The 13,653-nt window shown below is 34.7% G+C and overlaps 3 protein-coding genes across 3 annotated transcripts; 2 read left to right on the top strand and 1 right to left on the bottom strand.

The window, feature by feature from the left end:
- Positions 1-7,861: 7,861 nt before the first annotated feature.
- Positions 7,862-9,037, bottom strand: LOC141608743 (putative F-box protein At3g16210). The gene has a single exon (XM_074428087.1). The coding sequence runs from the start codon at positions 9,035-9,037 to the stop codon at positions 7,862-7,864; it is 1,176 nt and encodes a 391-aa protein (XP_074284188.1).
- A 1,137-nt stretch (positions 9,038-10,174) lies between these two features.
- Positions 10,175-11,672, top strand: LOC141609441 (carboxylesterase 20-like). Its single transcript, XM_074428489.1, has one exon. It carries the CDS (start codon positions 10,291-10,293, stop codon positions 11,575-11,577), a length of 1,287 nt encoding a protein of 428 aa, XP_074284590.1. The 5' UTR covers positions 10,175-10,290; the 3' UTR covers positions 11,578-11,672.
- A 578-nt stretch (positions 11,673-12,250) lies between these two features.
- On the top strand, positions 12,251-13,531 carry LOC141606626 (carboxylesterase 20-like). The gene has a single exon (XM_074425826.1). It carries the CDS (start codon positions 12,338-12,340, stop codon positions 13,412-13,414), a length of 1,077 nt encoding a protein of 358 aa, XP_074281927.1. The 5' UTR covers positions 12,251-12,337; the 3' UTR covers positions 13,415-13,531.
- Positions 13,532-13,653: the final 122 nt, after the last annotated feature.

A 13,653-nucleotide genomic window follows, 5' to 3' on the forward strand; every position in this document is an offset into this window, starting at 1 on the left:
ATCGATTAGATAAGTAGTCTTTTTCCTAGTATAATAAGTAACATACCGTATAATTTTTGCATGTCAATGGACGTTGATAATAGACCAGCGTATATATGCGAATAAGGCTATAAGAATGATATTTAATTGAGTTTACTTGTTCTACTAACTCACCCAATCGATGTTTTGCCTCGTGATAATTATATACTCAGAAAAACTTTTTGAGCGATATTAGTAGTCCAAATTTTGTATCATACTTAAAAGAAATAAATTAAAGAAAAAAAAAGTTTTATAATGTTTATAATGTTTCATCTACTTCAAATCAATAGCAAAATTCTAACAAAAACAGATCAAAGGAAAGAGAAGGAGAACATACAGAAACATCTTGATGTTGTTCATTCCCTTGATTAGCTTCCTTATCAGCTTCCTTATCAGCATCCTTCCTAGCATCCTTCCCAGCATCCTTCCCAGCATCCTCACCAGCATCCTTACCAGCATCAGGTTGAAGTTCATCAGTCATTTGATCGGAGTAAGCAAACTGCGACTATAAGGGTGTTATTCCACACAAAAAATCACAAATGTTCCAATTTAAAAATAAAACATTAATGCGTATACAGAATGCGAAACAAAACTATACCAGCGTTAGCCGGAGAAAGTCGTCCTCCTCGTGAGAAGGGGCGACCGGAGCAGGGACGGCCGTATCAGGGCGGCAAGGCGGCCGTAGCAGGGGCGGCAAGGGCGGCCTGAGCAGGAAGCGCGAGAGCGGCGTCCGGAGCAGGAAGGACAAGAGCGGCGGCCGGAGCAGGAAGGGCAAGAGCGGCGGCGAGATTCGGCGGCTCGGGAGCTGCATCAGTACAGTGCAGAACCCGAATCACCAGCTGTCTATCCCTCGAGCGAACTCCAATAAACAATCCTCTTTAAGATTGAGACGGCGGATATACCGCTTCCAATCGTTTATCAACGTCCGATGCTTATCAAAGTGTCCATCTTTGGTCTTCTTTGGATTAACAATAAAACGGTACTCATGGCCATATTCATCGACACCCTTCACCTTAAGTTTACGACCGGCATTCACATGCGCTCTTTCTGTTACTCCAAAGATGTGTTCATACATTTCTTGTCGAATCAAGAACCGATCTAAATCTGTGGACGTTAAAAACTTGTGACCTCTCACAAAAAGGGAAAGGTGACAAGGTGGGACACCCCATGTGCTTCTCACTCACCTCTCAAAGCGCATTTTGTGAGAGGAAACGGTATCCGTCACAAGCTTGTGACGGATATCGTCCTGTCGTAGTTGATTGTGCTGGAAATGATCATAATATGATAATCAGATCGAGGTTCGTCACGAATGAGTATGGAGTAACGTTTGTCAATGATCGCATTCTCTCTAATGGATGGACTGCATTCAGGAGGAGTGTTGAAGCCGTAAAAGGCACTACCGTTCGTTTTCAGCGCGGGGAAGGTGCTAAACTCATCTTTAATATATTTCCCACAATTTACTAATCGTTTGTCACGGATTATTAGTATTTTGCCACGAATATTGTTATTTTTATTAGTGTTTTATCACGATTATTGTTATTATTATTATTATCTTCAATTTTTTTAGTTAGAGCATCCACAACAACATAAAGTTTTTGTTGTTTTTTTGGGGACCATCAACCTCTCCACCTCATTTTATCATAAAATGATATTTTTCCCAAAAACTTTGCACAAAAACAATTAGCAAACTTCATGCCACTTGGATCAATATATTTTTTTTTGGTACTTATGAGGGACTTGGATCAATATATAAGACAATAAAAGACATATAATCTCTCATTGTGAGTACCTACAACAAAAACCCATTTCTAAAATTGATATTTTCATATTCATTCCCCTACAATAATAAAAATGTCTTTATCATAAAGTAAGATTTTGTGAAACTCATCCAAATATGATGAGTTTTACAAAAAAATCATATTTTGATAAATTCTTTGTTGTTGTGGGGGTAATAATTGTAAAAAATATCAACTTTGAGTATAGATTTTATTGTTGTTGTAGATGGTCTAATTTCTCTCCTCATTTTTATCGCCGATCTCAATGGGGCCCGCTCCGGCGAATACTCAGGTTTTACAAAAAAAAATGATTAAAAGAGACACTACAAGAATTATGTGCTCGGGCGACCAAAATACGCGACTGAAAAGAAGAGTCGCCAAATTGGCGACTAACAAAATATTCGGGCGACTAAAATTAGTCGCCAAAGTGGCGACGAAGAAATTCCGTACATTTTTTAACATTGGCGACCGCTTTTTAAAATCGGGCGACCGCTTTTCGTCGCCAAATTGGCGACTGCCCCTTAATCTGTCGCCTATTTCAGTCGCTAAATGTCTGAATAGAATAAAAATATCAGATGACACCTCCCTTAATCCCCACCTCCACACTTTACAAAAAATAAAACTCCCTCCCTCAGTTATCACCTTCACACATAAAAAACAAACTCTCTTTCTTTAACACTCTCCCTCTACTATTCGTATACCCTTTCAATTTTTTTCAACAATTTCCAAAAAAATAAAACCCTCTTTTAATTTCATCTTCCTCTTTGTTTTTCCTAGTAAACCACAAAATTTCAAAGAGCTTCCAACATACATCTTAAAACAAGATGCATATTTCTAAACGGATCTTGGCTTTTGGAAGAGTTGAGGAAAACGGATCGGGTTTGTTTCCGGGCTTGATTATTCTAGGCAGTTTTATATTAAACTTTTTAGTTTACATTTAAAATTTTGATTCTAGGTGTTTTTATGCTTTTTTTTTTTTTTTTATTTATTTGGTTTGAATATGCCTTTTGTAATATTGTTAATGTAAATTTAGTATATTTAGTTTCAAATAAGAAAGGATTGTAATGTAAATTTATATTTTAGACCCAAGTAATTGTGAAAATAAGCAAATTTGTCGTGTAAATTTATATTGGCGAGAGTATTTTTTGAGCAGATCTGCAGATCTGTTTCCTTTTTTTTATTTTTTTTATTTTAGAATTAGCGACGGCGTTTGGTCGCAATTTTGGCGACTGAGGTGACGACGGTCGCCATTTAGGCGACTAAAATCAGTCGCCCGCATCATTTAGGCGACTAGGCCTTGCGACTACATCTGGGCGACCGTTTTTGGTCGCTAATTTACGTTTAGCGACTAAAATCAGTCGCCTATTCCGGTCGCCCGAGACTGAATTTCTTGTAGTGAGATTTGTTATTCTATCAGACATGTTTTAGCCTCTTCTAAACGAAGATGAAAGAGCCGTGATTGATTGAGGTACTCTTATACCTGTCGTAGTTGATTGTGCTGGAAATGATCATAATATGATAATCAGATCGAGGTTCGTCACGAATGAGTATGGAGTAACGTTTGTCAAGGATCGCATTCTATGTAATGGATGGACTGCATTCAGGAGGAGTGTTGAAGCCGTAAAAGGCAATACCGTTCGTTTTCAACGCGGGGAAAGTGCTAGACTCATTTTTAATATTGTACCATTACTCGTTGTATCAGTAATTTCTCTTAAATATAGATTCCTCTTTAGTATTGTTCAAGCCTTCTCTTAATTTTTCTTTAGATGTTGATCTCGACATGGCATCAAAATTATTAATCTATCTATCTATATAAAATAATAAAACAACAACCATAACATATTTTTTTCCCTCCAAAACTTCACTTCCTAATTTAACATAGATTTTAGGATTTTTTAAAAATAGGTCCACTAACTAAATAGCCCAATATATAAAATTTATTTTATGTTGTTAGCATAAGGTTAATTTATACCACCATATTTTATTGTTGTTTTTACTAACTTCTCTATATTCTAAGGTCTCCATAATATCATAATTAGTTTTAGAATTTTGTGGTTTTTTTTAAATAATTTTCATATCCAATATAATATATACAATTGTTTGACATGAATTAAAATTTTTCAAGCATCATCTTTTTACTCGATTAGACAATATTGTTTAATCATGCAATTTAGATAATCGTTAGTCTCAATATCATTCTTTTTACGTTTTTAAACTTGTGTGAATAGCTATTTATTACGAGTAAATTGAATAATCTAACAACTAACAAATTGGATTTGAGAAACAATAGGTAAATGTCTTTAGAGAAGGTCTCACAATAAATTTATTATAAGCTTATTTTATAATTATAATACAAAACAGTACCACGGGCAATAAAACGGGTGAAAACATGGTTAAAAATAAAATGAGTACACTTATTATAAGAATATATACAAAGTTAAAGAGTCGTTTCAAGTCATGATTAACAATATAATTATATAATGGTCATGAAAATAAATAAATGAGTACAATGTTATATCAATAACTTATTTAGAGACTATCTCCGATCTCCCTCAAATTTTTTTATTAGTTAATGCAATTTATGAGAATGAAATTTGATTATGAGTAGGTTGACATTGTTTAAACATTAATAAAGGATAAAAGGGTATGCATCAGAGAGTTTTAATTGGATGTATATTTAACATTAGCGAACATTAATAAGAGGTCTACACTCTAGAATGTTAAGGGCCTAATTCTCAATCACAAATTATACTATGATATGATACCCTAATATGGTGGGGCCACATAAAAGTGACCATTTTATGGTAAAAATTTAGCTTTTGATATTAAAAGTTAACACTATTTTGTTATTAACAGTGACTACTTAAAAAAAAAACAATTATTTTTTCACAAAATGTTCACTATTTCTTATAAATTGGTCACTTTTACCAATCTACATTCTATTTACATTGATAAAAGTGACCAATTTCTTATTTCTTATTTCTTATAAATAATAAAACACAAACCATAAATATCTTTTTTAATTTCCCGCCTAAATACTCACCTCATACTAAACACAATATTACCAAAATCCATAGCCCACTAATCAAATGGCCCACAATGATCATCAAATTTATATCTACATACTAACTCATACACAACTAATATTTACTATGAAATGAGTCCACCCTGTTAACAAAAATGAACATCAAATTGATTTTCAAATTGATTTTGTACCAATTTCTATCAGTCAAATATTGAATACCTTGAAACTAAAAAATATATTCAACTTAGTTTATGACTTTTGAATGTGTGCATCAAAAGATATGAGACACGAGTAATGTTATGGGACATAGAGACCAAATATGTTTTGCGATTAACGGGTCGTAAAATAATTTCAAAGGCTCAAAGAGGTTTTAGTATGGTCATTTACATATACTGATTAGTATATCAATTCAAACAGAAAATAATTTATAGAGATATCATAATGTGTAACTCATAAGCGTTCTTTCCTTTTATGCCAAGTTTTCAAGTGTATACGTTAACTGATATTTTTTTGACTTAATTCGTAATTCTACTTTTTATTTTGTCTTCAATTCATTTTTAATTTTTGTGCAAATATTTTAAAACTTATCCTATATGGTAAAATTTGCCGATATTTGAAATTATTAACATGCTTTAATATAGGTGTAAATATTTCGGCATATGCATGCTTTAATCAAATATATGAGATACGAGTAGTTCTGTCTAAAGTTGTAGACGGGTCAAATATCATATCACTTTCATAAGATAAACAAAAAGTAGGATGTCACCCCTTTGTCTTATTATGTACGTGATGATTACCCGTCTACACTTTAGACAGATATACCCGTCTAAAGTGAGACTAATCTTATCTATATTAATACAAAAGACAATACTCAATCCTCAGCGCGCCACGTCATTAATGCAGTTTTTTTTTTTTGAAATTCATGTTATGGTGGGACCCGTGGGTGTGCAATGTATTTATTTCTTCAGATTTCCGTCTTTTCAAATATGCGATAAATTCCGTCTTACAACAAATTCTATGAAATAATATTATGAAAAAATTCTATGAATTAATATTATGAAATAATTTTATACATTTCGTGTAAATAAAATTCTATGAATTAATATTATGAATTACATACATATGTTAAAGTTGATTATATTAGATTATATTTCTTTTATCCGGATGTAAAGTTTTTTATGTATGCAATTTTTATTTACAAGAGTAGATTACGTTATTTCCTTATAAACCAGTGTATGTGAACACGTGTTTGTAACAGATTTAAACATAAATTATGTAGATCGTAGATTTAGACCAACTAGATAAGTACAATAGAAATGCAAAAATAAATATACATCCAAAAACATTAATACTGGCCCAAATACATACCATTGCACGGGTTTAAAACTAGTTGTTAAAGTGACACAAAGACTTTCCTAATCTCATTTGCATTGGCGTTAAAATTGTGTAAAACCAGATAAACAGTCACTAATCCATTCCAATTACTCGATAATCATTAAATCGTCTATTAAATCAATAGTATACGATACAAATCTAATTTAAAAAAAAAAAGTTTTTTGTCGAAAATTACCTTATATTTAGGAGTATTTGTAAAAATATTACCTTATATTATTTTTCTTATTTTAGACTACCTTTATTTTCTCATTTTTTGGTCAAAAACTACCTAGCCCAAAAATATTAACCAATCTAACATGACTTTGTTAACATTAAACAATAATGATCAAATGTATCGAAACACAATTTAACTTGAGATAAGCAAAATAAATGGATTTCACATTTAAACAATAACTACGGACATCTACTAAATTACATCGTGACTTCCCAAAATCGGCTAAAATAATAAAAGAGTCATGTGAGATACGTTAAAGCTTGAAAACAGACCGAATAAGTCTAGACTTTTAGCGTAGGTAGTTATTGACCAAAAATAAAGAAAGCAAAGGTAGTTGAAAAAAAAATACTCCCTCCTATCCACTCTTTTCTTCCCTATTTCCTAAAACGGATTATTCAGGTTTTCTTCCCCTTTCCTTTTTGAGAAAGTTTTTATTAATATTATACTCTTACCTCTTTCCACTCACCAAACCCCACTATATACTTTATTAATATTTAATTCTAATTATTCCTACCTCTCTCCAATAACCAAACCCCACCCATCACCTTTATTAATATTTAATCATAATTATTCATGCTTCTCGCACCATCTTGATTCGAGTACTTTGTATTATTTTTAAGTAAGACTATAAACTTAAAAACCCTAACCCTAATCTTCAAGTTCATCAATTAGGGGCTACCGTCTACCAATTTTGGTGGAGGTAAGCCCCAATTTTTCCTTTTTCTTACTAAATATCTATTAATTATTAATTATATGCAAATAACTCTTGCCTCTCCTTTATTGGAGATTTGTCCTCGCCTTTGTGTGAGTTTGGTCCTCATATTGTGTGAGATTCATCCCTCTATTTGAGAGGTTCAAGAATTATGTGGAAGATCAATGGTCTTATCTGTAGTCATATGGTGCTGCAATGGATATTGGATTATTGCTTACGATTTGTGAGATCGGACAAGATTCATCTCTTTCAAAACTTTATTATCAGATCTATGGATCCCCTCGCAGTTGGCTGTATGAAGAAGCAGCGGTATTTTAGAGGGTGGTGTGCAGAAACGCTTTTATCTAATAACGATCTTTGTTTTAGGAAGAGTTTGTCTTGCTTGTGTTTTACAAATTTGTATTCAATTAATTTTAATTTTTGTTGCAATTCTTGTATGACATATTATTATTATTAATGAAATTGATCTTTTACTCAAAAAAAAAAAAATCATAATTATTCATACCTCTCTCCAATTACCAAATCCCACTCATATATTTATCAATATTATACTCCCCACCCTTAATCCCCGTGCCCACTTCAAAGGGGAAAAAAACCATGGATAGGAGGGAGTATAAGATACGGAGTAGTATTTTTACAAATACGAGTAGTTTTTGATAAAAAAAAATCCTTAAAAATATGTATAAACCAGACAGACGCCAATCGTCGACCATAAACGAAGATTAGTTCTCTAACGCCGTACCTCTTGTGTTCAAACCCGTCTCTCTTGATAACGGAAATAAACTCTCGACATACTCAAAATATTTACATCTTTTAGATCTCATGTTTTTGAATATCTCAGTTATCGGATTATAAACGCGATGCACAAACTCGCTTCTTCGATCGTTCATGTTACTCGATGTGAACAAATGTTGCCATGACAACGGAGTTCCGGAATTACCATCAACATCAGTCGCAACCCAGACATCAAACTGGCACTCTCCCGTATTGCCGTCAGTACGCCAAACAAATATTGCAAGGCGGTCCTTGTATACCGCCACGTCCTGCTCGTAAAAATATGGTAAACTCTGGCGGAGAATTACATCGTCTGGAGGATTACAAATCTCAAAAACTTCCGTGTGGAAATTAAACGATAGGATTATTGGAACGCGGTCTGATAACGATTTTTGTTTACGCGTATCTGAAGCGTAAACAATCCAATAACCAACACCATTTAAATAAGCCCCCATTACGAAACTCTCAAAATAAACCGAATCAGTCGGTTCTGGTATCCGCTTCCATGAATTTGTTTTCAAAGAGTGAATCTCGTAACATTGAGTTTCATCCCGCGGATATCGCTTTCCTCGTAAGGTCTTGAAATCATCAGAAAGAAAATCAAATCCAAAACCAATCAATTCCGGTTCAACACTGAAGGTTTCAACGCAGTAACTACTCTCCCAAGGCGTAAGCGCCTTGAATTCTCGAGTCGCTGGATTCCACAACCCAAGGTTCTGATACTTCATCCAAAGAATGCAAACCACGCCTTGTGCGGTGCCTACTATCGCAGTATCGACGAGTAATTTAGGAGTTAAATCCAGAGGAATATTATTGTTGCCGGTTTGTTTAGACAGAAGGGATAACTTCAAGTCGTAACAAGAGTTGTAAGTTTTGGTTCCGTCACAGTGGAGAAAGTAATCGTTGTCTGCGTCAGCTTTGCATATAAAATAATTAAGACGGTAATGGAGCTTGATGAAGTTAATGTCGTTAATTAACGAGCACCATGATTTACATACGCATTGTAACCGTATTAAGTCTTTTACTGGTAGTGTTGATAGTATTTCTATTAGAATATCTTCTGGAAGAATTCCGTCATCTTGAATCGTTGAATTCCGACGATGCTCGGTGCAGTTTGTTTCCATGTATGTCTTGCAAAGTTGCAATCCTATAATTGTGATTGTTTTATTTGTGTTGTGTAAATATATGGACATAGAAATCTCTTATTTATAGGAGTATTATTGGAAATAATTCCTAGATCAAGTCGGGTTTCCGTCATGTTAGACTTTCCTAATGTCTTACACGTCCTCATTGTGAATATTTGTATTAGCTTAGGAAAGCGATTACTCAAGTGAGTATTGTATTTGCCTAAGATTAGGAAACGAGATATCTTGTATTAGTATAAATAGACATCTGATATTTCATTACACCCTTTATTCCGATCATTTGTTATCTATATATGTCGGCGTGAAAACCAAAAAAACGAGAAAAACGTAAAGAAAAATAATGATTAATTAAAGAGCCCTTTCTAACGAATTATTGTATTTAACAAATTTTCTAAAGAATAGTACTCCCTCCTATCCATTCTTTTCTTCCCTATTTCCTAAAACGGATTATTCAGGTTTTCTTCCTCTTTCTTTTTTGGGAAAGTTTTTATTAATATTATACTCCTACCTCTCTCCACTCATCAAACCCCACCATATCCTTTATTAATATTTAATTCTAATTATTCCTACCTCTCTCCAATAACCAAACCCCACTCATCTCCTTTATTAATATTTAATCCTAATTATTCATACCTCTCTCCAATTACCAAACCTCACTCATATCTTTATCAATATTATACTCCCCACCCTTAATCCGCGTGCCACTTCAAAGGGGAAGAAAAGAGTGGATGGGAGGGAGTATTATAGTATACTCCTATCATTGTAACAAGAATGAGTTGTGTGGTAGGATGAAACTCAAATATCCAATAGAAATGAAGGTAGGTGGGAGATTTTCCTATGCCTCAATTACTAAAATATTGTGTCTTCCTTAAAATGGACATATCTGTTACAAGTTTGCGACGTGAGTAAATAAGACAAAACAGATTGTTATTTCCTATACACTCTATTTTTGTATTATCTACTCCACATGAGTAGTATTTGTTACCCGTTACGAACTTGGGACGAATATGTCCGTCACAAATGAGAATTTGTGTTACTAAAATCCTTAGATTTACTTGGTCAAACAAGTCTAACAATTAAATCATGCTAGCACTATTACAAATAAAATTACTCACATTAACAATTTTTCGATTAATTTGATTAAGCATATAATACCAACTTTATCAAATTCTACAATAATCTCACACAAAAATGACACCCAAATTATCAAACTAAAAATTCAACAAAAAAAAATGATTCAACTCAACACTGAATCAAAACTAGCATTTGTTGCATTCATTCTCATATTTTTAGTCACAATCCAATATTTCTTCCATAAAAATCAACAATTTTCAGATAAATCTTTATCAATTGATACCAATGATTTTCATGTTGATCATATAATCCCAATAAATTCTCCATCAATTGATGAAATTGATCATAAAATCCCAATTAAATCTCCATCAATTGATAAAATTGATTTTCATAATGATCATAAAACCCCAATTAAATCTCCATCAATTGATAAAAAACAAGTTAATTTTAATCAAATTAATCAAATTAATCCAATTGATCCTTTTCCATACAATTTTCTACATATAATTGGAAACCCAGATGGTACAATCACAAGATTACAAGAATTCTTCCCTACAATTCCGCCTTCCGGTTCAAACAACTTTGATTCCCTTTCCCTTTCCCTTTCTAAAGATGTTCTTCTCGACCGCGAGAAGAACATCTGGGTTCGAATCTACCTTCCCCGTAACGCAATTAATAACTCGAAAAATTTAAGAAAACTCCCTATAGTAATTTTTGTTCATGGGGGTGGGTTTATTTTATACAGTGCAGCATCCCCTTTATTTCACTTTTTTTGCGCCGAGTTGACTGGTCAACTCGGCGCATTAGTTATCTCGGTCGAGTATAGACTCGCACCCGAAAACCGTCTCCCAGCTGCGTATGATGATGTTTTGGACGCGTTACGTTGGGTTAAAGAAGGTAAAGATGATTGGGTAAAAAATTACGGTAATTTTTCTAGGTGTGTTTTAGTGGGCCAGAGTGCCGGGGGTAATATCGTCTATAATGTTATGTTAAGGGTAGTTGACTTAGTCAACGATTTAAGACCGTTGACTATTGTGGGAATGGTTTTGATTCAGCCTGCATTTGGTGGGCCTAATAGAACCGGGTCGGAGTTACGGGCGGTTAATGACCCGGTTACGCCTTTGGTTGTTGGGGATTTAATGTGGTATCTTGCCTTGCCCGTTGGTGCTGACCGGAGTCATGAGTTTTGTGATCCGACTATTGGTGGTGGGTCGGAGAAATTGGGTCGGGTGAAGGAAATGGGATTGTGGGTCGGGGTTGTTGGTTGTGACGGGGATCCGCTTATTGACCGTCAAGTTCAATTCGTTGAGATGTTGAAGAGACGGGAAGTGGTCGTGAGATCGTTATTTACTAAAGGCGGTTTTCATAATGTGTTTCTTGTCGATCCTATTGAAAAAAGCGGACTTATGGCATACATGGAGAACATTTTCTCGGAGTTTAGATAGATTTTTTGTACCTCGTATAAGTTGTAAAATTGCGATTTTTGATTATTCATTGTTTACTCCGTATTTGGTTAATGAAGAGCGGTTAATGTTGTAAACCGATGTAAATATATGATCAAATCCTGGAAATCCGGGAACCGAATACAAATCGAGCTATACATAATATCGATTGGGATCGTTGTATAGCTACGACGTGTCGTCGCTCCTCTGAGTGAAGTTTTTGTATGAATCTCAATCAGTTTTTTTTTTTTTTTTTTTTTTACCAGGAGTATCCTCTACCGACAGTTGAAGCAGACTTCTTCTTCGGAGTACTGAAGGCAATCTCAATCTGATAAACCTATTTTTCAATACAAAATCTCATTTGTGACGGCACGTATCCGTCACTTTAGAGTGACGGATATCATTTTCCCTCACAAATGACCCAAATAGAGGAGAGAGGAAAGCACATGGGGGTGCCTATCTTGTCCCTCTATCCGTTTTGTGAGTGTCATTATCCATCACTTGCTCCGACCCGTCTTCAGCAAGACTAATTAATTTTTCAATTGCTGTCAATTGTAATAAAGAAATCGATTCTACATGTGCCAGATATGTGGTATACAAAAGTAAACAATGACTAGTTGATTTATTATATCCAAGAGTACACAATGACTTTGAGCCTCATAAATTATTCTCTCCGTCCCAATTATTTGTTTACAGTTGATTAAAATGATTGGGATGGAGCGAATAGTTACATATCGTCTTTTAATGAGCTATTGTTTGTTCAATGTTCATTCAATCATATACTATGACTATGAGAACAAAATATGGTGTTCTATTTCTTTTCTTTCTCTTATACAATAGATATCTAGTAGTCCAAAGTGTTGATCAAAATGAATCACCAATCAATACTACAATCGACCCGTACGCTTTTCTTCATATAATCCCGAATCCAGACGGGTCAATAACTCGGATCAACGAGTTTTTCCCTACGGTTCATCCAAATGTTTCTTCACTGGCAATATCTAAGGACAAATCTCTTAACCCGGAAAAGAATACTTGGGTCCGGGTCTACTTGCCAAATGGGTCGGGTATCGAACGACTCGGAAAACTTCCGGTTGTAGTGTTTGCTCATGGTGGTGGTTTCATACTCCTTAGTGCAGCTTCTCCGAACTACGACAATCTTTGTTCTTATACTGCAAATAGACTGAATGCATTAGTCGTTTCTGTTAATTACCGTCTTGCCCCTGAGCATCGTCTCCCCGCTGCCTACGACGATGTTTTAGAGGCGTTGTATTGGGTTAGAGACGGAAAAGACGAATGGGTGAGGGATCATGGAGATGTTTCGAGGTGTTTTTTAATGGGTACTAGTGCAGGGGCAAACACGGCATATCAAGTTGGATTGGAGGTAACAAGTCGGGTTAACGAGCTTAAACCGTTAACCCTTAAAGGTTTGATATTGGTCCAACCGTTTTTCGGTGGGCTGAAACGAACGAGGTCCGAGTTGAAACTGATTAATGATCAAGTTATACCATTGGTCGTAACCGATTTGATGTGGGAATTGGCATTACCAATTGGGACTAACCGGGATAACATGTATTGTAACCCGGTTATCCGTGGTGGGTCAAGTAAGCTCAAGAAAGTTATGAAGATGGGTTTGCAAGTTGCGGTATTGGGTTGTGATGGTGATCCGCTTTTTGACAGGCAAGTGGAGTTCGTTAAGTTGTTAGAGAAGCGAGGAGTGAAGGTGAAGTCGAGTTTTTGTCAAGGTGGTTCTCATGGGATCTATAACAAAGAGACTGCTAAAATTGAAGAGTTGCTTCAATTTGTTAAAAGTGTCTTTAGTTCTTGTTTATTTGGTTGATTAATTTGCAAGTCCTATAATTGATTCAGTGCGCATCAAAGATAACAGCTGTGGCCTGTGAATTGTATGATCATTTTAAGAAAATGCAAGTTCTGTAATTTATATCGCGACCCTAAATTCATTTTGCTCCGAAATACCAAGGCCGTGAATTTTAAGCAGTTTTAGTTGTGAGACGAACAAGTAGTCTTGGTTAACAACTTAGGGTTAAGGGGTCGTACCATTGGATTGTGACGGGGATC

This window comes from Silene latifolia, chromosome 10 (genome assembly GCF_048544455.1).
Source record: "Silene latifolia isolate original U9 population chromosome 10, ASM4854445v1, whole genome shotgun sequence".
NCBI lineage: Eukaryota > Viridiplantae > Streptophyta > Magnoliopsida > Caryophyllales > Caryophyllaceae > Silene > Silene latifolia.

Bases quoted from the DNA above. Each gene is read 5' to 3' on its own strand.
- LOC141608743 (XM_074428087.1), bottom strand. From the start codon at position 9,037: ATGGAAACAAACTGCACCGAGCATCGTCGGAATTCAACGATTCAAGAT.
- LOC141609441 (XM_074428489.1), top strand. From the start codon at position 10,291: ATGATTCAACTCAACACTGAATCAAAACTAGCATTTGTTGCATTCATT.
- LOC141606626 (XM_074425826.1), top strand. From the start codon at position 12,338: ATGTTCATTCAATCATATACTATGACTATGAGAACAAAATATGGTGTT.